General features: G+C 41.5%; 1 protein-coding gene across 6 annotated transcripts in view; it reads right to left on the bottom strand.

Annotated features, from left to right (window-relative positions):
- The window catches only part of IQSEC1 (IQ motif and Sec7 domain ArfGEF 1), a 684,223-nt gene that overhangs the window by 516,829 nt on the left and 141,407 nt on the right, over positions 1 to 25,987 (bottom strand). For all 6 annotated transcript variants that reach the window (XM_090022969.1, XM_090022967.1, XM_090022972.1 and 3 more), the window contains exon 2: positions 3,669 to 3,698. In XM_090022969.1, the coding sequence (XP_089879095.1) occupies positions 3,669 to 3,698 (30 nt within the window). The remainder of the gene's footprint in view (positions 1 to 3,668; positions 3,699 to 25,987) is intronic.

Consider the following 25,987-nt stretch of genomic DNA (forward strand, 5'->3'; position numbering starts at 1 on the left):
TCCCCCACAGACTGACCTCCTGGGATGGGGGTGGGGCACATGCGTGCATGCATGTGTGCTCGCTCAGTCCCCCACCCCAGCCTCAGATCAACTCCATGGTGCTCCAAGATCTACCGGTTGGTAACCACTGCTCTAACCAATGCAGAGACTATGCGTTCTATTTCTGGTTTGACCAGACAGCAGATTCTTGCCATATTAGTCTACTTCATAGCTTCTACTGAGAACAATTTGGCAGAAGACACTGACATATTACAGTCAGCATATTAAGCATCCCAGTTCTGTCTTCAACTCTTCATTTGAGATGAATAAATGACATTTTCATCGACGCACTGGGTGCCCATATGTCCCAGTTTGGTTGGGACAATCTCAGATTTCAGAGGCTGGTCTCAGTTGGCTAGTGAAAATTAAAAAGAGCATCATGGGCGGGGGGAAAAGAGCATCATGGGCGGGGGGAAGCTGGGCCGGGGGGGGGGGGGAGGGGTCGGGCACAGTCCAGAAGAAAGGCAGAGCGGCATGAGCTCTGAAATAGGAAGCCTAGCAGACAGCAAAACCGCACTAAAATAGGTTAGCTTGATTAGTGGAATGACCAATAAAAAGGGAATAACACCTGTGAAGAAACAATGGGTTGTTAACAGGTTATTAATTCCCTTAGCTGCCTGAATAGTAATACCAGACCTGCACCATGCTGCCCTTCCTCCACCTCTGCCTGCGGGTAGGAGGGCAGTGTCCCAGATTTCACACTGTCCCACATAGTCACCCTATCTTTGCAGTGTGGCAGAAGTAACAAGAAAGCAAAACAATATAAAACAACTTAACCACAAGGTCAAAAAATTACCTAGAAAGATAAGTAAGAATGTGCAAAAAGCAAAAGACTACAAGCTAGACCAGAAGGAATACAAAAGCATGGACATGTTTTTGAGGCCAAGAGAACAGAAGTGTATTTGGGTTAAAATCTGTGCACCTCCACCAGCAAAAAGCATGTATAATAGGGAATAGGGAACTGAACTGAAATAGCAGATGATTCACCTTTGTTACCATGTGTGCTAGGTATCCTAGTCACTGAATTCCCATCAACTGGGGCCTAACTCCTAAATATACCCCCTTCTCTTGCCTATTTCCAGACTGATGGAAGACGTGCTATTTCAAGCTATATTTTGAGACCACTTTACAGCTGATGCTAGTGCCAAATTCCACAGCCCACTTATTGAGCAGAATTTCAGGCTGAAAAAACATTATATATCAGTGATCTGGGACCTGTGCTGACTGCCAATAGGTTTCCAGAGAGAGTTCAAGGTGTTGATGTTCACAAAGAAAGCACAAAAGACCTGGTTATCTGAGATAGTGCCTCTGTCCCTATGCTGTGTTAATGGATTCTGTCTGGAGGTGTTCAACTTGAACAAACCTTTGCTACAAGATACAGGGTACCAATAGCGGGGAATTCCCAATGTTGAGTCCTCAATTTTGAAAATCAGCTCCTTATCCAAGTCTACCAAAATAAGGATTTGTTAGTATTCCAAAACTTGCTGTAAAGCATGAGCTGAGGGGTGAGGGGTTGGTTTTTATTACCCTAATTTTAAATTGCTGGTAGGTACTTATTTATCTGTCAGTTGGGATATGCGATTTCTTTATAGCTCTTTCCTTTCCACTGTAATTCTTGTTTATGGACCAGATGCTTGGAAGGCCCTGAATGGATAAATGATTTTGTAGATAAATATTTGATTGAACCCACTAAACCCAACTTTCGAATACAGAAGACTCTCCACAATGCTGCACCCTGCACATTGTCCTTTGGAATCAGAAAACCTCTAAGAAGAAAGTTTCACCTTTAAAAAATGCCTGTTTGAAGGATGAGGCGGCCTCCAGCAGTGGTAACATGAGGCAGTGTACAATTCTTTCCCAGTCATCACATGCAACATGCCTGCCAGGATTTCAGTCAAAGGAGAAAACACAATTGGCCAGAACTTGATCTCATTCACACAGTTGTAAAAGTGGAGTAACCATCACCTTCAATTAAAAATGCTTCCACTATCACCAGTGAAGAGAGATAGAAATAATAGTCAACATTATTTTAACTACTGTTGGGTTGGGTTTTAACATCCATTTAAAATAGATAACAAGTGCAAATAATAAGGGGCAACAGGCAAACACAAAAACAGTCGAACACCAATGAATGTTACCCAACTCAGTTCATTAAGAATCTGTCTTCCCAACACATATGGCAGTGTATACAGCCTAAAATCTGACAATTAAGGGAATTTAAAATCAACTCCAGGGAAGATCATGATTTAAAAGCTATTATTTGCTGCTAGCCCCCACCCCCAGCATTTTAAATGAATATATATAATAATGGGCCAATAGTGGGTCCTAAAATTCTCTTCAATTTTTAGTTCATATTTCAAACAAAGTAACTCAGGATTTTTCCCAATAAAATGCTGCATTCTCAAATGCTTTACAAACAGTAAATCATTTTCATGACTATAACTTTTACACTGTCTGAACACATAAAGCTGAGAATAAATTGGAAGCTATGCCACTTCTGAATTTAAGTGAGTTTTGCCTCTGCCTTTGCTGATATCTCTCCTTCATGATAGTCCGCAGTATACACCAATTAGTCTGCCTAATTTTTCTAATATATGTACAAAGCACGCTTTCACCTTCTCTTGCACCCCTCTCCACATGCAGGGTGATTCTACATTGATGTGACAGTTATCCTAACAAGTATCCTAATTGAACAATTAGCTGAAAAGCACAGGAGCCTAGTATATGATTGTGAGAGTATCTTTTGCTTATTTCTGAAGGAAGCTATTAGTGGCTGATATACAATTATGGAACCAATTAATTTAGTGTTAGGTGATTTTTGTAGATACCTTGAATACTGGTAGTTTACTGCTTTGTTGTTGCTTGATTTGGGGGTTTTTGTTTTGTTTTGCTTTTTGTTGCCGTTTGTGGTGTCATTGTTGGCATGAATAATTTACAAAGCCAGACAAATAAAAATCCTGAAAAACTGCAGAATTGTAGGAGCTCTATAGCATCAGGATCTTCCTGTAAGCAAAATACATTACAGAAAATCTAAAGTTCTTTTCCTTCTTTTACTTAGGAGAAATTGGATCATACTATGAAAACTGAACAAGAATGCAGATACACATTGTGTAAGGACATGCCATTTAATAGCCGTGCATCCTCTCTCTCACACCCCACAATCAAAAGTGGGCTCATTCCTTTGCTAAGAGTATGGCCCAGATGCTGCATAGTAGAAAGAACACTAGAAACTACATTAAAATATGTTCTCCAGCTGTCCCACAGTTTTGGTTTGGTTGAGCCAAAGATTACCCTCAAGAAAAAAATTTGAAATAAACTTGTAATATATTGCAGTTAGAAAATAACATTTGCAAGTATTGCACTTGTCTACAGGTGGTCATGCTGAAGCACAGTCACTTTGGCATTCTTTTATATTTTTGCATAGAATGAATTAAGTCAAAAACAAAGTAAAAAAATTATACTTTCTCTTCTGCAACATGCTTAAGTCAAGACTTTTTAATAAAAATACAAAGTTTTGCTTCAGTGATTTTGCTCTAATTAGCCATAAATCAAAGCACATTGTTTCATTAAAACTTAAGTTCCACAGGGACCATGTGACAGAAGGAAGACAGGCCAATATGAACACATACCTGATGCTTCTTGAACTTTCGCCTTCAGACCTGCAAAACAACAGAAAATAAGCATTTAGAAAGCTACCACTTTTACATTTCACATTCATAAACCAGACCCCATTTATGTTCTACATATGACATTTGGTATTTCTAGTGCTTTTTAAACCTTCTTCATCAATTAATGGAAAAATGTTTTACTTAAAGTAACAAGAAATTAGTTAGGAGAAACAAAAAAATAAAGGAGATGGTTAATAGTCAACAGTGAAGAAACATAAATGTATGCTGTTACACTTTTGAACTTTCATAAAGACCTTTTGTAAACATTTAGTATTAAAGATTTATGTTCTACATTTGTAAACTGAAAATGTCAGCTTTTGACAAAACATACAAACAGCAGATTAGCTTTTACATTCTTTAGCCTTTCTTCAATCTTCAGTAAAAGGTTGCAGGGAAATACACTTGGAAATCTAATCCCCAGACTTTTTGAATAGTGTTCTGTTCCCAAGGAACTACAGATTACAAATACAATTAACTTAAAAGAAGACTGTATTCAAAAACAGATTTGCATGATTTTCAAATTATGAGACGTGAAAGAAAAATACACTGTTGTTCATGTATTTAAACTGCTAATATAAGATTTTTTTCCTACCAAAAGAACTGAAGTTGTGAATCTACAATGAGGTAAAGTCTAATTTTCTCTGTTTTCTATTTTTAAATCTGAAAATTGAATACAGTATCATTCAAACTGACAAACTTCCCTTCCATAAAGAAAAACAGAACCATGATATAGCTTTAATATTTCATGAATGAGAGCAAAATCCAGAGCAGAATACATAAAATCACCACCTGATTGTGTCAAAAAATAAATCCAGTATCTCTGCTGTAGATGTCCTAAAATAGCTGCTTACATAGACTCAGGAAGTAAAAGATGACAAACTTCTTTGATTTATGTACCTCTAATTCTTTTCCTCTATTTCTAAAAGGTTAATAAAATGCAATTGCATGCCACACCCTCTGTCAGAGCCAAAATAAAATATATGAAAAGGAAAAACATGTCAGCAACCATCAACCTCTACAAACTTAAGACGGTGGATATAATGTGATTTGAATTTGTATTTGCTTACAGCTACAGCTGTCATTGATTGCAGAAATCTTCTGTCACTACTTCATTTTTCTCTATGCATATTAACTGTTTTGCATAAGATAATACTATTTTTGTTTAGCATTAAAATGAGAAAATTAACTGGAAAACATGGAAAGGATTTTAAATTATTGCAAACAACTCTCTCTGAATAATAAAATCATCTGAACTGTAGATCCTAAACCCACATGAAGTAAGAACTGAGAAAAATGAAGTAAGAACTATTCAAATTACATATATATTCTAATCAAAAGGATTATAAAAGCAGGTAACAGCACTGCTTATAGCTAGGTCTGATTCCTCCTGCTACAAAAAAGTATATTTTTGATTGCTTGTTACAATTTTGCCAAACTTGGCACTGTTAAGTCTGAAGTTTTTTTATAGTCTGCACCTTCCTCAGAATTAATTATTTGGGAAAGATTCAGCTAAAACAATTCAATAGTTTCTGTAAATAATTAGGAGGAAATAAATAAATACATACATACATACAACATTGGCCTATTTAAGAGCTTTTTTTTTTTTTTTTTTTTTTTAACAAAAAATTTTTTGTAACAACTGAAGTTGTAGTGCTTCCATATTTTGGAGCCAGAGCTTGAAATTCTGCCATGGGATCATCCAAGAGTGTCAGGGACAGACCTTATGACATCTGTTTCCAGATGCAGCTAATTATGGGGCTTGTGGAATGTGGCAACTCAAACTATTTGCAGAGAGCATCCTCCAGCCTGGGGCTGTAGGGTGTGTGGGCGGGCAGGCAGCAAGGGAGGCAGGAAATGGTGTTTACAGGAAGGTTGGCAAGCACACAAAGGGAAAGGAGTAAACACTGGAGAAGTGAGGAGGTGAAGGACTATAGAGAAGAGATTATGTGGGTCATGCTGCAGGCAGAGGTGAAAGGTTCTATAACTAAATTAGACTGACCACTAGAATTTAGTACAAAATAGGGGTGCACCAACAAGGATTTTTTGGCTGATACCAACGGCCAATAATTAACCAACCATATCAGCTAATACCGAACCGATAGCCAATATGCAGCCCACCAGCTTGGAGAGCGATGTGCTGCCAGTAAGTCTGTGGGGAGAAGGGGCATGAGGAGAGGGTTAGATCGAGGCCCCCACAGTGAGGGAGGGAGTAGGGCACAGGCTGGGGCAGGTGCTGCCCAGCCAGGGTGGTGAACGCAACCCCAGGAGCGCCAGGGGGTGGTGAGTGGTGGCGCCTCCCCACTACTACATGCACCCGCGGGGGAGGCATGGAGGGCATGTGCTGCCCAGATTTGTACGCGAGGGGAGGGCAGGCTGCCTGCTGTGGGCTCAGGACCAGCAGCTGCGCTAGCCTCTTTCCAGTGAGGGGCTGGGCAGGGCTGCATTCAGGGTGGGTGGGAGTGAGGAGGGAATAAGCGGCTTTGGGGGTGGGGCTTTCGGGAATTCTGGGGTGGTTGTAGCCTCTCCATCCCAGCACCACCACTGTTCCCACCTGCCCCAAGCGCAGCACTGGCCCCGCCCCATCAGGAAGAGGCTGGCACAACCCATGGCCCCAAGCCCACAGCAGGCAGCCTGCCCTCACCCCACACACAAATCCAGGGGGCACATGCCTCCCCCAGGGTACACACAGAGGTGGGAAGCTGCACCCTTCTCCATACCTCTTATACCCCCTGAATGAGCCACCCGTGGCTTTGCCCCACTCCTGGAGTTGCAGCCACCACCCTGGCTGGGCAGCGCCTATCCCTGACCCACTCCCTCCCTCACCATGTGGGCCTCGATTTGCCCCTCCCATGCCCCTTCCCTCCAAGCCTTACTGGCCAGACGCTATTCTCAACACTGCTGGGCTGCATTCTTGGCCACATGCATGATGCAGCTTCACATAAGCACATGGCATTCATCTGTGACATTATCAGCTACACTGGCCAAAAAAAGCCAACTGCCAATAATGTTCATTTTCCTTTTACTGGTGTCAATCTGATATGGACTAACATATTGGTGCACCTCTAGTATAAAACCCTGGAATTCTGCATTTCTATATACTTCTTGTTAGCAAATAGCTGTGGGAGCCACTAACAAAGGGAGCATCTCATCTTCCCTACCACCTACTCTTCAAAAAGCAGCAAAACAAGCTCCAAGTACTACTAGTTACTCCATTTGTTGAAATGGTAGCAGTCTGTGTCCATGGATTGAATGGTTTGATCCCAATTTATGACAGAAGCTGGATGTCAGTCTGAATTCAGAAGAAAGATTTTCTTAGTTTATTTAAAGACACTTTGGCGCAACTTTATCAAAATCCAATATATATTATGACAGTAAAGATTTCATACCTTCTAGCTTTTTGATCGAAGAAGAAATGGCAATAACTAAAATCTGCCTTCATTTCTCCAGAGATGATATCTAATGTTGTGTTTGAGGCTTCACAAAAGTACTGGCTGATAAAAAAGCCAGTAAATTTGTTATACATTTAGAAAGAAAGTAGAATTCAAAATTCTGTGAATATTAGCACCTAATTTTCAGAATCTTTATCAGGACCATCATGTGGTGGAGATGTTTTTGTTTCTTTTTTTGTCTATTGTTACCTTCCCATTATTTCAATTTTTATCTAAACTGAACTGGATGCAAGTGCTCTCTTTAAGGGCTAAATACAGATAGTTAAAAAGCCCGAGGGTGAATCGATTCAATCTTTGCAGGTTAAGTCTAAACCGCATAGAACAGTGAACAGACATTCATTTACTTTTGATTCTGGAAATGCAGCCCTGAAGTGGCCCAGGCCAGAAGTTGGAGGTGCCTCCCTGCTCAGCTGGTGCAAACACTTTGGGCCAAGGCTAGCCAGACCACCCTGCAAGGGTTGGGGGGAGGTGCAAAGCATCCTGGGAAGCTAGGGGACTGCAAGTTAACTTGAATATGGAAGGGATCTGGAACAGAGGTTCAAAAACCAATTTAACCTAAATCAGTTAAGTATGATACTATATCAAACCAGGTTTATCTTAAACTGTTTCTGGCCATTTTGAAAGCACTTTCTGTGCACCAAACAGATTTGTTACAGATTTGAATGGGTTTTCAAACCCTTATACCATTTTATATGTACTTTCTGCCCCTAGCTTAAAGGGACAGTAGGCTAGGACTTAAAAGAAAATGTCACTGTCTTTATGTAGTCCTTTATCATGGAAGATAATTTGCCACAGCCTGTATTATAAAGATACAAGAGCATTCTGTATGTAGTGCACTGATTGTACTTGAGGTCAAAACTTCCAGCTATCAGGACATTAAAAAAAAAAAAAATCCCCAAATGGTTGAGGATATTGTCAGGGAATAGCTGAGAGACCATTTCAATACAATAGAAGTGCACTGAAGAACACTTACTACTTTGAGCAAAATCAGCAATGCTTTCACCAGAAGGAAAAATTTAATACAATATGTAATGTAACACTTCAGAGATGAAAATATTAACACAAAACTTGCATCAGCAGGTTTAATCCCCCTTCTGAAACGTTTTGAAATTTTTCATTACAATCACCTCTCTATTTTAATGAATGCTGAAGATGCCTCTGTTAATCATAATTTTCCATTTAGAAACTAGGCTACATTTAAGGTTCTTCTATTACAAAGCACAGTTTACTGTCAAATTTGATGTAACATCTGTAAGAAGACAGTAAAGAACAATGACGACCTGTGTAAATTCTCAGCTTTAAGTGTTAGCGATATTCTTATGCAGCTTGATTTGTGCTAAATCAATTCTTCTATGTACCATGATAAGTTAATTTTTTCATAGATAGGAAAGGAAAGTGACATTATCCTATGCATCTACACATTAATGGTAGCCAATTAAGTGAATATCAAAATAGTTCATGCCACATGTCACAAACTAACCCCAGAAGTAAGGAGTATTTGGGGGCATTCGTGGAATATCATACATAGATGGTTTCTTGAATTAAGCTACTTATATAGCACACAGTCTGTTTGTAACTAATGTTAAGCTTTGCATTTAGCTGTGTTTAAGCTTCTCATTGTTATATTTGTATGGATGACAGTATTTGAGGGCAATGTATATTTCATATTTTTATATGATTGGGTAATATGGTAACGATCGAGTTAAATAGTACCTTAGAAACAATAAGGTTCACACCAAAAGGAGTCAAAGCATATCTGACTGAGAAAGGTAAGTACTGGAAATTCATATCTGAAGTGTCTAGGTTTGTTACATGTTACACTTTGGACGTGCTTTATCTAGATCATAGTAAACATTACCTAGTCCAAAAAAAGTGTTTTGAGCAGTTACACTACAAACCTTGCTATGATCTAAACTAAACACACTCTCGGGGTGGTGGCTCTAGACATTATTCGAGTCATTGTAGCGCTTTCCTTGCATCATGAAGACATCCTATCACATGTCAAGAACAGGGGAAAAAGCAATAACAACTTGCAATGCTGCTGCTGACCAGCTGGGGGAGCGCTCATTGGTCAGCAGCACCACTAAAAGAATTAGATGACTAAAAAGTCATCCCCCAGTACCCCCATGGTTTCCCTGGAAAACAAGCTGTGGGGAAGGAAGGGGGAGAGAAATCCTCCACCAGTTACCCCACCCATGCATAGAGCCAGACTGGAGCCAAGTCTCCCCAGCAGCAACACGCTGTGGGAGGCAGGGGAAGAATCCCCTGCCCTGGAATTTCCTCCCATGCATGCAAGAAGCCAGGGGACAACCTGCCTGGCTGAAGTAGAGCTTGAGTTACCCAAACAACAGGAAGTGGGGTGGGGGGGGGAATGCCCTCCCTCCCACTTTCTTTCCTCCACAGAAATGCAGGAAGCCAGGGAGCCTCTGCTTGGCCACAGTGCAACCCCCTGGCTCCCTGTGCATGTAGGAGGAAGTGTGGAGGGATACCCCCAGCCCCCCCCATGCTTGCTGCTGCCTGGAATGCTCCAGCATGGCATGGGTGTCCCTGTTCATCTGGTCTGTGTCTGCATTGGGGGGGGGGGAGGATTTCTCCTCCTGGGTGCTGTTGGGAAGGGGGAATGAACCTAGGGCTCACAACTATGCTAGGGCAGGAGTTTCTTTCTTGCTTTTTTCCCCCAAAAGTTTACACTGGAGATGGAGCAATGCATCCTGGGATGCTGAAGGACCAGAAAATTGGTATCACACAACATATTCCTTGCTGCATGTGCAAATTAAAGCTGGATAGCAACCAGCTATAATGTTAAGACCTCAAAAATGTGTACTAACTTTATAGCTGGTTGCAGTTGTAACAGCATCAGTGCTTTGCATATGCAGCTGGTATCTGTTAACTGCACAATAACTGTAGAGGGGGCCAAAGCATCAGAGGTCTTGAAGACTCTGGTGCCCTACACTATGCTGTGGGGGCTGGGAGCAACATACAGCTGTTTGTTGGTCCCAGGCCCCACAATGCACTGGAGTCTCCTGATCATATTACCTCTGTGGAGCATTGGGACATTAGCTCTTCTTGTGTTTGATAATACAATCTGGCCAGTAATCCTCCTTTGCCAGAAAAGTTCCTAATTTTGCTTTGCTATTATGACAGGTAACATGCATTTTATTGCTTGAACACTGGGGGCAGGTCCAGACGAGTGCTCACATGCGTTTCCCCAGGGACAAACAGCAACAGCACACAGATGTGCCACTGTTATTGTCCCTGGTGAATACCCCTGCATGTGTGCTGTGGCACATGGCAAATTGCCCCAGGGTGGGGTAGGGGAACCTGGGGCCAGTACCTGGGCTGACCCCAGAAGCCTTACCTGGGTCCTGGGGGCCTCCTGGCACTGCAGTGGCAGCGATCTGGGCATACAGAGTCTGGCCAGCCACTAGAATGTGGTTCTGGCTTCAGGTGGTGCATGCTGCCACCACAAGGTGCCTCCTGAATTTTTAGGGTTTGTTTGTTTTTTTGTTTTGTTTTTTTAAAGATACCGGGATTCCCTGGTATCTAAATTTTGGTTCTGTGCTGCAACTATATAGCACTGATAACCTTTTGCTGTGTGCATTTTGTGACACTTCCAAATCCCTTGAGGTACCACAAAGCACACATGAGCTCTTGTGATGTTAGCACTTGAAGTGCAGTTTACTTGTCCTACGTGTAACATGAAACAAAGTCCTTAAAAATATAACTGGAACAGAGAAGAACCCTGACCTGCCAAATGGCTATACATCTGGAAGAGGAAGTTGTATGTATATGCCCCCTGAGAATGAGTGGGAAAGGATGGGTTGCCATGATAGTACATTTTTAGCCCCCAACCTGGAGACCAAGAGGCTTTTGTTCTAAGAAATCATGAAGCATTGGATGACTTAACTTCTTTATTTCCCCAGCTGGGAAACCTGGGAACTACAGGCTGACAGGCTGGCTTGTCGTCAAGCATAGGATCAAAAGGAGAAACTTAAATTTTGAGCGATAAGATGAAGGGGTAAATCAAAATAGAGTTCTTATTGTTTGTTTGCCCATCTCAACATATGCTCTCTGGTTTTTTTTTTTTATTTCTCTTGTTTATGTAATAAACCTCTCTGCTATTTCTTATAACTTGCTGTCTATGGCAAGTGATTTCAGAGCGTTTGACTATACAGGTGGGCCTCTTCTGCAGAGGAAGAGGAGAATCTGTAATTTCTAGCAGAAACTGGATAAAAGGTGCGATTCATTAAGATTACAAAAGTTTCCTCTAAGAGGTGGCAAGGCTGGTGAGACGGCGCAAGCTGTGGTGCCCTGGGCCAAGGACCTGGTCCGGAACATCTCAGCTTGTTCTCAGTGGCCAAGCAGCAGACGGTTGGGTTGAGACAGAGGTTTGGGACTGAAGGACATCCCTGAAGGCATAAAACTGTAGGGTGACCATCTTATTTTAAAGGCAATCTGGAACACTGCCCCTGCTTACCTCTCCCCACCCCTCCCAGCAAATCCCCATCCCAGGCTGGAGGAGCAGGTGCCCAGCTCACCCCATCCCCCGTAGCTGCTCAAGAGGACCCAGGCTGGTCAATGCAGGCAGTGTGGCACCAATCTGGGATTTTTATTTCCATTTTCATCAACCAGCCAGGACACTGGGACAGCCTATGAAATCTAGGACTGCCCCAGCCAAACCTGGATATCTGGTCACCCTTCATAAGCATACCTTAGTGCGTCACACCACATACTGGTTCCCATTAACAATGGCAGCATCTTAGCAGGTTTTTACTTGCAAGTGGAGGGAAAATACAGTTTTTTGAATTTAAGTTAAAAGAATACATAGTGCGTGGTTGCATTAAAACTTCATTATCTCCCAACTTGGAAACACACCCCAGTGACGTGCATCTCAAAAGAGTGACCCTTACTCTGACAAATCCTTTATACATCCTAACAGAACCCCTGATCATGTCTGAAAAAAGAGACCTTCTTTGGCCAATCTGTTGGTCTCAGGCCACTTCAGAATCTTGCCTACCCTTGTGAATGGGGGTTATGGTTATCAAGTTGGGGACCTCCCTTCAAAAGGCTTCAAGTTTCTCTTACATGCACATGGTGCATCAGCAAAATCCTATGTCTCATTTACTATTAGACACTGGCCCTCTTGGCATTTATTGACACTGGATAAGCTGACAAGTAGCATGGTCATACCCCTCATACACAGGCTGGTATCTACTATTCTCTGTCTACCAAATCTGCTCAAGTCAAATGTCATCAATTTTGTTCCTAAGAAGCTCAGGCCCTACTTCGTAATGTTTGTGATGCTGAGCTCTCCCCCATCCCTCCATCTCTAAAATCATCATGACATTCTTCTGAGTCCTGGTCAGATGGTTTTTACCCATCAACTCCCTGACAACACCTTTGACATGTTTCAAGCTGAATACCAAAAACCCACTGATCATCTTGGAAAATAAAAGCACTCTTCTATCTTCATACCAGGGTTTTCCTAATTTCCAATTAAACCTTGCTAGGAATGCAACTATAGCAGTGAGCAACCACTGAAAAGGTTTTCAAAAAAACTTCTGCCAATTGATTTTTAAAAAATATTCATGATCACAAATTCATTCTTTTGAAAACAAATAATCATATGAATGAGATTTTTATTAATGGAAAGCAAAACTGTTCATATTAACACAAAAATTTGCTCTAGAGAAATCTCTCAGGGGCAATTTGAGAAGCTTTCTTCTCAAGTCCTACTACATTAATTACACACATTCATCAATAAATTTATGGTGAGAAAACGTGTCAAGTATTCAAAGAAAGCCTGGGTCACATGAGTATTCTGTACGCGTATTTCTTTTCCCTAATCAGATGACCTAGTATCTTATGCCATCAATGAGAAATTGAAAAATAAAACAAGTTATAACCCAAAATTCATATCTATAGGGCTTATACAAAAATTGCAAAAAATATATTCATAAAAATGCATTACTTGTATGTAAACAAATTGCTTTAGAAAAAACAACTACTGTACCTTAAATTAATTATCTATTGCAAATACTTCATGGGGGAAATACAACTCAGCTCTAAATAACCCTCTTGAAGCTCACCGAAATAAATCCAGTATATCCAACATGAGTTGAGCAGATTTGAATGTTGATGTATTAATGCAAGCAGCAACATTTCACAACTCCTCTGTAAAGCCATAGTGGCTGGACAATCCAGGGCTTATCCATGATCTGTGTTACCCAGCTCATGTTACACTAACATGTGGCTACTCTAGACTGCACATTAAAGTAACCCCTCCACCCTCTACACACACACAAACACACACTGCTGGCCCAGATGGGGCTCACTGCCTCCACCCCGATCAGGCTGCCATCTCCTGATGACCAAAAGCCTGGGTGGGCATGAGGGGTAGTGGCCTTAACTGGGCTGGTAGGGCACAGTGGTGGGCCTCCACCACAATCCTCCACCAGCCCTGATAAGCCTGCTGCCCCCATGCCCATTCAGCACCCCAGCTCACCACCCCCCATGTCACATGGTTAATGGCTGGCAGTGCTGTCCCAGGGGAGCACATAAGGGGAACTCATTTGCCTGGCCACCGCTCCCGCTCTCTCAGCTGGGCTCAAGAATAGTGGCAGCCTGGTAGCAGCTGGGCCAGCAGGATCCCCCTTCCCTGCCTATTTCCCCAGGACAGCACCAGTATCCACAATCAGGCTGGGTGGATGAGAAGTGGGGTGGGGATCTATGGTGCTGGGGGGGTAGCAGGATGATCCTGGGAACCCTTAGGGGCAACGGGGGAGCCACCAGACTGGCCTGGGTTGGTGGTACAAGTAAAATCCCAGGCACAAGTAAAATAGCTTAGAAAGAAGACAACTAGTTTACAAATGAAGCAACAAAATAAGTTTTGCCTTAAGCTAAATATCTCAAGTGATGTTCATTCCTCATTCCAGACTCTTAATAAAACATTCTTTTGAAGGCAATACTGAAACTGCTTTTTATGCCAATGTGAAAATGGCTATGGAACAAAATGGAATCACGCACTTAATTGTGTTAAGAAAACACCCTTCAACCCATTCAGTTAAACCGCTAAAACACAGTCATTGCTGAAACAAGTGAAAGTGAATCAGTGTCAAAGACCGGACACTGAAAAAGTCCACCTGGACTTAAAAATAAAATAAATAAATAAAAAATTAAAAAAAAAAAAAATCAATATATGAAATTTACTTTCTATTACACCTCTTTAATCACCTAGTAATAAAAATTGCCATCCCCTGATGCATCTTAAATATGCTGATGGTGAGTGTCAGAATGAATGCATAGACCTCTTACAGAACTTGCAAGGATTTCATATGGTGATATCTTTTATGGAACCAATTATGTAGTTGGGAATAGTTAGAGAAGCTTTCTAATGCAAGACGTTTTTAATTCAAAGACAAGCGTCCTGATGAAGAATGTCTTGCATTTGAATACTTCTCAAACTCTATTCGCAGCTACATAGCTGGTTCAATAAAAGATATCACCCAATGAAATCCTATCCCCTCTCAATTTCTGGACCATCATGGCTACATCATTCTTACCCTATGTAACTTTTAGAAGACTATTTCATCTAACAGAATTTCTTACTCATCATCTTATCCATTCACTCATCTCATTCCATTTTTACTATAATTATCTTTAAAGAAAAACTTTAGTTAGATTAAAACTTCTCCATAGGTTTCAAATTAAAATTTTGTTTCAGTTTTTGAAGTCCAGAAGTTTGCTTATTTTGCTTTATCCCTCTTTCCACTTCTCTCTTTCCATACTATTCCTAGTCTAATACCTCCTTTTTTCCTCAGTCCACATCTGTACCTTTCAAAAACATTTCCATCTTTGCAATGCCAATTTGAAACATTAAACAGATCAATTCAATTTCATTTTGCAGTTGCTTTTGTCAACTAAATGTGCTGACAGATATGCAGCTCCTCGGTGTAACTCATGATGTTTCACAGGAAGTGCCACAAGTTACAAAGATCCCCCCAACCCAAAAAACATTCTCAGTTGTGTCTAGGGGAGTAAGGGATCAAGCTGCACTATGGCGCTGGCTGTGCATCTTCAGCACCTCCTTCCCCTCACTTCACCCTCCTAGCACATCCCCCCACCTTTCTATCCCGAAGATCGCACCAGAGCTGGGAGGGAGCTTGGTCTGGGGTCTGCTTAGCCTGCACTGGGGCTGGATGGTGGATTGGAGACCTCCCCACACTTCAGGCGAGCTCCAATATATTGCCCCCCCACCCACCCCAGCACAGGCTGGACAAACCCCAGACAGAGCTCCATACCCTCCCCCTCTCCCTCCAATCTCCTATCCTGAAGACAGCACTGGAGCTGGGAGGGGGCAGGTTGATCCTGGCATGCACTGACAGAAGTTAATGAAGGCACTCTGCTTTGGAGCGCCTTCATCTGAACCTTTATGATGACAGTTTACCTGTCGTGAGATCAAGCACTTTTAAAGTGCACTGCAGCCAAGCACTTCTGTCAGAGGACAGCTGTATAATGCTTTCAGCATCACTTCTGTCAGCACCCTTTGCTAGCATCTGTTGTTCATTAGAATTCCATTGGGCAGAGCACTTTTGTTTCTAATATTCAGAAAGTCTAGTATGTGGCAGCAAAGTAAACATAGCAAAGACTAAAAGTACACGTAGATGCTATGATTACATATGCTGGGTATAGTTACCAGCCATTGCAGAGCAACCTAGCTATGCAGTGTGCATGCACACCCCTAGGAGACTTGCCTGTAATTGCATATAATAAGCTTTGTTGTTGTTGGTTAAGAGCAGAATTTTAGAATCAATGCTAATAAGCAGCTGATTTAAAGCAAGATACTAAGGAAGCAGAAAACACATGTAATACAGTACTTTTGGTGTTTTGATGCTAATCTGTAGCTGACTTCAGGAGTTGGCAGTGTAGCAAAATTACATTCTTCTGTGAAAAATTGTTTTGACAGACCATTTTTTCAAAGGATTTTTTTTCTGACTGAACAAATTTTGACCAGCATTTTTACCAGTTAACTTGTTACAAGATGTATATGCCCCCAGAAATGTGCCAGACATTTTGGTGTCTAAATAGTAAAATATAGGACAATACCAAGAAATGTAAATCTCTGAAATCATGCAAATCTTCTGAAGGATTAGTATATACAATTCCACTACATTTCAACTCACTATCCCACAGTTTTTGACCTTAAGGGCTTCCACAGCCTGGCAAACACTAAGCCAACATGTATTTCTTAGACTCAAGGCACCCCTTAGAAAAATGCCACCTCTAAGCTTCCACTCATTTCTTGACTATAGAAAAAGAATACTGCTGCAAACAACTCAGAAAAACCACAACAGGTCAGAATATTTTTGACACTATGAAATACTATTTGAAATCTCTGGCAGTGCCCAGATGAGCGTGGCTGTGCAGTATGTGGCTCTGCAGACTCGTCTACAGTGCCACACACTGTATGTTCAGACATTTCCTGCGCTGCCACCTTGCAGTGTGGAGGAGGGGAGTATTGACCCTGAGAGATGGGGTCCAAAAAATTTGCACAGAAAAAGAGTAGGGCAGCACACATGGAGTCAGCATGGGCCGCCAAAACGCGGAGGCTGGCTGGTTGCAATCATGCTCTGGCTGCCAGCCAGGCTCCGAGCTACAGGAGCACCATGGTTACAGCTTCCCCAGCCCCCAGGTGAGGATGCTTGGGCCAGCACAGTTGCTGGCCCCACCCTCCCCTACCCCACCCGAAGTAACCCGTCATGCACAAGAGGGTGCATGTCACGGGCGTTCCCAGGGCACAACCAGCAGCAACACAAGGTGTGCCACTGCTAGTTGTCCTCAGGGAACCAAATGTCTGTGCTCATCTAGACGTGGCCTCTGGGTTCATTTTGTGAATCATGGGTACACCTGATATTGCTTTGCACCCTTAAAAGGATCTCACTGAATTTAGGTTGAGAATCACAGGCATAAGTACATCAGTTATTTATTTAAAAATTCTTTAGACTATTTCATAAGACATTTAAAGAATGTTTATTTGGGTTCCACAACAATCAATTTAACTTGTGAAGAAATTTCGGTTTCCTCCCTTTATGAATTTACACTGATTTGCTCTGATAAGCGGATATTAGCAAATTTAAAGTATGTCTTATTGATTTAAAAGTTTAAGTCACAGAAATCTAAAGTTTCTTCTCCATCTTCATGAACAGAACTGGATTTGTATTTATATATAACTGAAGTGATTATGAAGGGTTTTTTCCCTCTTTTGTGTTTTTTTCCCTATTTCAGACCACTGTTCTCTGTTTAGGAAATGCATCTAAAACATCCTTTTAAGATTAGAATAGCCAGCAGAGACAAAACTATCATTTTTCTTCTAGCAGGATTTAATATCAGGCCACTTCAAGTACAGACCAGGAAGAACAAACATGGCCAGCTGTGACAGCCTTGAAACAAACAAACAAACAAAATATCAATGCTTAAAAGTCTGTTATAGGAAGCAAGTAACCAAAATTAAAAGTCAACACTGAAAATGTGAGTGAGCCAGTTTGAGCCTACAGTTTACATGTAAACCATAACCAAGGGATTCCCTTTTACATTAAGAAATGTAATGTAAACCACAGTCACAAATCCACATTACTTTTTTGCTTTGAGCCTATAGTTTACATGTAAGTTAGCAAATCAGAGATCTTAAAATTAAAATCCTTGGAATTCACAGCCCTGGAAAAAGTAATGGTGATAAGCAAAAAAACCCCCTAATCTACATTAATAAAAACCAATCTAAACACTTGGAACTGGTTACGACAGAGATCACGTGAAAACAAAGGTGCCTGGGAAAGAGCTCTCACCCTCCTCACCCATGACACAAGAATAGGAGCTGCAGCAAGCAACAGGAACAGGCCACCTGCATCATCAAGTTCAAGTAATTTTGCAAACTAGTCTCTAGAGAGGCAGTGGAGTTCACTGCTTACGTTAGGGGAAAGATTTTCACCACACTGTATTTTTTTTAAATGCCAAAGTCCATGTCAAGGGGGCAAAAAAAGAACACCACCAAAACACCCCCAAAAATCCATGCAGATTTCAGTAGCAACAAAGGGGTCAATTACCCCTCAGTAGCAACAGCAAACTTCAGTCTGCAAAACTGTAGTTCTAACCACTTTGCACTATGATACACATTGCCTGTGCCATTGCAATATACTGTTGGGAAGTGCAAACAGAGCAGAGAGGCTGAGGCACCCCCTGCTAATCTTTCTGGTGTCCATTCCTTTATGTGACACCCAGGGCACAACCCAGCTTGCCTACCCCACGTTATGTTACTGGGGTGGCAAACAGGTTTCCTATCCCATGAAAATTTTCATGTATTGAAAACATTTCTCTATCATGATGAACCTTTAGAATTTGCTCAAGAGATATGCAGGGACAACCAGGACTCCAGCATTTAAGTCATTCACCTGGGTTGAGATCCCTGCTCTGCTCTGATTCTGATTAAAACCTCTACAAACCTAGCTTTTCGTTAGTGGATGGGTCTCTTTTCTCTTAACTTTAACTAAAACTATAAACTAATATGGACCCATAAAAATATCATTTTTGACAAACTGGAATCTTCTATCAAAAATAAGTTTGCTGGAAAATTCAGTGTTATATATAATTTCTTTTAATGCCACAAATCAGTGTTAGGGCAAGCTTTAAAATATGACCCTTATTTTGAAAAAAACTTATACAACTCTTAGAATAAATTATATATTGATGGCTATATATGCAAATGCCACTATATTAACTTTAAACTTAGCAATTTATTTTATTGTACTTTTTTTAGCAAGTCTTCTAGTGCAGTTATAGTGCAAAATTTCAGTAATATCAAATACATGATATAAGAACCTACTTGCTAAAATATGGTCATTTTGGTTATATGTCCAGAATGTACTGAACCCTTCCATTACTTGCAGGAAAGCGAAGAGAAAGGAGAAAGACCTGGAGAAAGTAGAATGTAAACTTCACTAAGCCAAATTAAACAATCAGAGAGGGATTTTCTCCCCAATGTGGCAAACAGATTTGAAGATCTTTTTTTCTTTTCAACCTTTCATATCATCCAAGATGTGATTTACCCTCACCAGAATGATAACAGTTAAAATAGCATGCAAGAATCTGAACAAAATCAAGACCCAAGAAAGCCTATTTTAGATCTTCTATTATCACCCAAACGCAAAACAGAAATTCCACAGCATTTCCTACCACTTGAAAATATACCAAACCACAGAACAACAACAAATGGGTTGTTTTCAAGAGCCTTCAAAATGAAAAAGGACCTTTTAACAATATAATAAGAACTGCAGACCCCATTGGCTGATTCTACAGTATTATGCTTTAATATTATTTCCTTCTGAATGCGTAAGGGGAATTTTACATAGCCAGAATGTCAACTAACCAAGGTTTACATCTCTATGACAACATCCTATCTCCTATGAAGTCAAACAGAAAAAAGTCCTATTGACATCAATAAGGCTAGAATTTCAACCAAGGTCTTCGAAAATATAACAAACATCTTATTGGCCAGCCATTTTGCCTAGTCTCAACAGGTTTTGTGTTTATTTTTCCATACTGTTCTTTCCTGCTTTTGAGGAAACATAAAAAGCAGCCATCCTACCAATTTTTCTCTCTTTCAAATAGGCTTTAGAGACATCCTACTGATTAGATGAATAAAGGCTCAACACTATTCAGTTTAGCAAGCATGAGTAAATTTAGAACACTAATGGCACAAAAGCAGTTCTCTGCTGTGGCCAGAAGACCTCCTGTGCAGAACATTCACAATTTCTTCAGTCCTTATGAGTAGTTTACCTAAGACTTTATAAACCTTCAGCAAAACAGTCAGAAACATAACTCAGAACAAAATCCTAAAGTACATTAAAAGAAATCATATTATTTGCCTTTAAGTAGCAACACAAACAAATTCCTAAGTTGAGAGAACCGTTACGTGCTTTAAAACTTAGCCACTTCTGGCATCTATTAAATGACTCTCAACAAGCAAGACCACTTGTTTTTTTAGGAGGCACAGGAGACTTCAAAAATGGTAAAACTGAGAAATCTCATTGATCTCAATGAAAGTAAGTATGTGCCACTGCAACACACATATTTGGATACCTAGTTTAATTTAGCATCAGCACAATACAATTTATGCCAAATGCCATAATACCAATTCAAGCTATCTGAAGTTAGGCACAGAAATATCCCATCTATTGAGAGTAAAATTGACTTCCACTTTTTCTGTACTTTAAGTACCTAATAAATTCTACCCACTGGGTAGATTTTACAACAGCATTTTTTGTTCAGTTTATTTAAGGAAAGATGTGCATTTTTAAATGTTACAGCATCATTAGAAATAAATTATTATTAGCTGAGAATATGTAAGTTACAACCCAATGCTAAATATAACAATATCCCGTTATTGAAAAGAGTTATGGTATGAAATGCAAACAGGGACAGCCTTCACTATAAAAACATGCTTTTAGGTGTCACAGCAATAGTACTATCAAGAAGAATGAAGGACGGATAAAATCATACAATGAATTATTACCAACACAGATTTCTATTTCTGTATTTAAATGGTGTTTCTCTTACAGTAAGAAAAGTTGTTTCCACTCTACTACATGAAAACAGAATATTTAAAATGCCCAAAGCATTTCCCTCTGTTCTTTCCAGCAACATACAAATTGAAGGTCAGTCTTGCAGCTGCCTTGTGTGATACTTCAATGGGGCTCCTATTGGACTGGACTCTAAAGGCTAACATTTCTACAGAGTAAAACAAATAGATCCTAAAAAAAATACTATACCACATCTATCAGACAACTGGCACAAAAATGAATGTTTTGTGGCATTTCTGTGAAGAATGAAGGCATGTATTGCAGTGTTTAATCTTTAATATTAGAATCCTTTTAGTGCTTTGAGCTTAAGGAACCTTCCTTAGTTTTAGCTCTTTTCAACACAAATACTTAGCATCAATTTTGGGTAGTGTGCATATGTGCACATGCAGAGATTTCATAAAAGATGAGATAGAGAACCTTCAGAAGTCCTTCAAAATTCCACCTTTCAAGTCAGAAAGAGAACACAGAATCACTTAATTGCACACCAGGGCTATGAACTCAAAGTTTTGGCCAGGAAAACATTAGTTATGAAAATTCTGCACAGGCACCCAAACTAAAGTTAACTCACTGCTCAAGACAGCATGGAAAAATGGTGAGGATCCTAGTCTAACTGAAAACTGCACAGGCAGCTTTCCCTTGGGGATAGGACAGAACTCAAGGACCATAAAATGACCAGTGCTTTATGCACTCTCAGCACTCTTACATTTATGGCCATCATGACGTGCACATAAACGTTAATTCAACAGATAGTATTAGTTTTAATATTTTAACATAAAATAGTGAATGTAGGAAACACAGTAGGGTCTGCTAGTGACAAAAAACAGCCTAGACCTAGAGTCAGATTCCCCAGCACCTGTGGCTCTGCACAAGTGGCACATGGTGCCAGAAATGATAACTCAGCTGGCTGTTGAGTGAGCTAGTTATAATTTCTTCATGTAAAAGGGAATCCCCTTGGTAGAAAAAAAAATACAAATAACTTCATATCTGCATCTTCTGTCTTTCAACATAATGGACTTGCATAGGAGAACAGTATAGCCCAAGAGACCCGTGACTGTGAAGCTGCTGACAACTAGACAGAAGTCAGAACAACCTCAGATCTCTGTATTATAGACAAGACAGAGGCGGATCCATGGAGGGATGCAAATGCCTCTCCTCCTTCATTCCTGGCCCACCCAAAGTTTAAATTCAACTACCTGGCAATGACAGCAGCATTTCTATTCAGGCAGCAGTGAGAAAGTCAATAGACTTCATGGCTCATTGTAACCTACCAGAGTCTCTCTAAACCCTTCATTCCACAGGTGTTAATAACCCTCTCAATTTCTTGATGTTCAAGCTACCCTTTCTTCTGCAATTTTGCTCTGTTAAGCTGTTCCTGGTCACAGCTCCTATTTCACAGCCCTGCAGACAGCTTTTCACTCTACCTAAAAACACTAATTCAGATGTGGAAACATTAACTTGGGTAAACATTAACTCAGGTCTGGAAATAACTTTCAGTGAAGTACTGGATACATTGTCAAGATGCTCAAGAGGCTAGATTTTGTTTTATGTACCTGAAGAGATATACATTTAGGGCGCAGACAGAAGTGACAACATTCACTCTATCTGGCCCCAGAAAGCAGTTTATAAGCCATGACCAAACAAGTTCACAGCTACAGACAGCTTCAAAAATGGCCAATCAGGTGAAAATCTGACCCCTCATGTCAGATGAAGACATTTCAAAACAGAGCAGCTTGTGTAACTTCTGTCTGTGCTGCCTGCCAGCCTCAAGCTGTTTTCAGAACAGAAGAAGGAGGGAAAGCGAACTGAGAGAGTTTGGTCTGGGGTCTTTCAGCCAGTACTGGAGGGTGGGGCAGGTGTATTGGAGCCCTCCCCCCCCAGGTGGAGGAGCTCCAATTCACCCACCCCTTCCTGAAGGGCTGATTGGGGAAACCCTAGAATGAACTTGCTCTACTTCCTTTCCCCACCTCGCATTTCCTTAGTTCTCAGGCTAACCAGGGGGCTGGTATAGTCTTCATACCCATGGGTGGTTCTAGGATTTTGAAAAGGGGAGATACAGATGCTGTGGTGTGTAAAAAAAAAAAAAAAAAAAACCCCCCAGAAACCACATTCTTCTCCAGTGGAAAAAAAAAAAAAAGGAAATAGAAGCTTTACTAATATTTTAGGACAGGAAGTGGGCAAAAACTGGCTGGATCACGGCTACCCCTGCAATGCATATGGGGCTCAGCCTCACCTGCTCCCACCTGGGCAGCCTGCACCCCGCAGTTCTGGTTCCAGCCAGCGCACAGCTTCTGGCAGGGCTGTTCCCAGTGCAGCCACAGCTGGCCAGATGTTCTTCTGCTCCCCTCACCTCCAGCAGGAACAGCCAGGCTAAAGCTTCAGCCCCCCATGCCCACTCAGAGTGGCACAGCAGGGGGCAGGATTGGAAGGAGCAGCTGCTGGAGGCAAGGGGAGCACAGCAGCAACTGGCTGCCTGAACAGCACTGGGAACAGTCCCACTGGAAGCCACTTCCTGGCTGGGGCCAGAAGAGTTGTTCTGCTCCCCTCGCCTCCAGCTATGGCTCCTGCCACGCTGTGCCATTGCAGGCAGGTGGGCTGGGGGAAGCTTCAGTGGGAGGGTCCTGCCCAGTGCACAGACATCCAGCTCCAGGCCACCTACTACCCACTCTGTACCCTGCTCAACTCAATGATCAACCCCTGTGGGCAGGTAGAAGGTTGCCAGGAGCTGGAGCTGGATCTCTATGTACTGGATGGGAGCCTCCTGCTGAAGCTTCCCCCTGCCCAGAGCAATGTAGACTGGCACAGTAAGAGCAGGAGCCACAGCTCGAGGCAAGGGGAGCAGAAAAGCCCTGCTGGCCCCAGCCAATGCACAGCTTCTGGTGGGGCTGTTCCCGGTGCAGCTGCAGCTAGCCAGGCACTGCCATGCTCCCCTCACCTCCAGCAGCTACTCCTCCTCCCAGTCTTGCCCCCTGCTGTGCCAGTAGGGGTGGGTGGGCAGGGGAGGTGGGGGAAGCTTTAGCCTGGCTGCCCCCATTGGAGGTGAAGGGAGTGGAGGAACATCTGGCTGGCTGCAGCTGCACTGGGAATAGCCCCAGCAAAAGCTGCACGCTGGCTGCAGCCAGGGGCTGGGCTGGGGGGAGAGGGGAGGAGGAGTGAAAGTACAGGCACAGGCTGCCCAAATGGGAGCAGGTAAGACTCAGTCCCATATGGAGCATTGACGGAGCAGCCACAGACCAGAACCAGCCAGTTGGCGGACTGTATTTTGTCCCCACCCTAACATATTAGTAAAGCTTCTATTTTCTTTTTTTCCCCACTGGAGAAAAATGTGTTGCGTTACACACCACAGCATCTGCACCCCACTTTTCAAAATCCTAGTTCCACCCATGGCTGTGAAGACTATACCAGCCCCCCGGTTAGCCTGAGGACTAAGAAAAGAAGCACATAAAGGAGGACTGAAATCTAATATCTCTGCTCACCTTCCCCCATGGCTATAACCAGGTACAACCTGGTTAGACCAGAGATACAGTCTCTCCAGTCTAGGACAACAATTCTTAATCAGGATGGCACAAGATTCTTAAGCATGTGATGCAATATTGGCACCATTAGGCATACAAAACACCAATGCATGATTCACTGTCAGCTTCTCACTAGAAGCGTTTTGCTAGTATAACTGGTACACAGTAGACATAGTCTAAGGCACTGTAATACCACTATAAAGAAACTGCATCCACTCTAGGTAATACCTTGCTAAAACTGTTTACAGTGAGGGGGGAGGGGTGAAAATCACAGTGAAGTAGTTATATAGTGCAGTATGTGTGTGGATCAGACCCAAGTCAAAGTAAATAAAATGTAAGTTCTTAAGTCACTTCTGAACATAGGACATGGGTGCTTTTTTAAACTTCATACTGGTTTTGTGTTTGGCTGCATTTTGAGTTTATTGGATGATATCCTTTTCAACATTTGCATTATGCTTCCTGATTAAATAAGTATAGAGTATACATGTTGTACCTACGTTTACTGTGCCTCAATTATACAGTTGAAATATGCTGCATTTATGTAACTGCTAAGAAAAGGTCACTTTATGTATGAAAAAAATCTACAAAAAGCATTTCTAAGACCCATTGACCATACAGAAGCCCTCTTAATTCAAATTTACGTAAGAACTCATTTTTCCTTTGTGCCTAACTCCTCTTATTAAAATCTCATTTGGTACAACTAAAAAGATATCCACACAAAATCACCATATTTTCTCACAAATACCACACACTCCTTTGCCCCTTCCCCCTGCAAATCAGCCCCCTGAGATTAGGGGGCATATATTAAGCAGGAGAAATGATTTCCTGCCCAGGACAAAAGCATCTTGATTTGATTCCTGCTCCACAGTGCAGCAGCTATTGCATGCATTACCATTCAGGCAGCTCAGGGGGTCTAATGGCTCATTGTTTTTCATTTCACAGATATTAACAACAGGTTTCTCCTTTTTAATAGTCTTCATGTTCCACTAATCAAGCTAATCTTTCTTAGGGCGGTTTTGCTGGCTGCTAGCTACTCCTGGTTTCTCCTTCTATTTTACAGCTCTGGAGACTCTTTGGCTCTTTTCAATAATTATAGATCTATCCATGACAGAAACCAATCTTCATCAACAGCTAGGGTTTGAGCTTTTAATTAAGGAGGAAAGGGAGGGCGAGTCAGCTGAAGATTAGGCTCTGTCCCTGCCCTATGCAGCCATAACTCTGGAAAAAAAATCTTCATTTTGCATTTAAAAAATAAGATGCGTATTAGAATCCAGGGCATGTTGCGAGCAAGAAAACATGGTAGTAACAACTCTTTTCCTAATCATGCACCAAAAAATTTTTTATAATGAGAAAGAAAGATGAGTATGTAGATTTTTCATCAACTTCAGTCAGAAAAAATTCTGTTAAAGCCTGCTGTTCACTATGAAGCTACAAGAACCTACATCACAACTATATGACCTATAGAAGAACTGATATTTAGGCTTGTTACAGATTTTACACTACATAAATTTGCACTTCCCCACACCCATCAGCCTCATAAAAAATTGATAACTGTAGGTGACAAATACTACATGAATCATTTCAATTGCAAGGTACAATGTTACTTTTATGCAAAAGCACTTCAAGAGGCCATTTTCAAAAGGCACAGGTGACAGCAGTTACCCAATTCCCATTGAAAATCATAGCAT

Source organism: Crocodylus siamensis, chromosome 11 (genome assembly GCF_052110815.1).
Source record: "Crocodylus siamensis isolate JL-2025a chromosome 11, ASM5211081v1, whole genome shotgun sequence".
Taxonomy (NCBI): domain Eukaryota; kingdom Metazoa; phylum Chordata; order Crocodylia; family Crocodylidae; genus Crocodylus; species Crocodylus siamensis.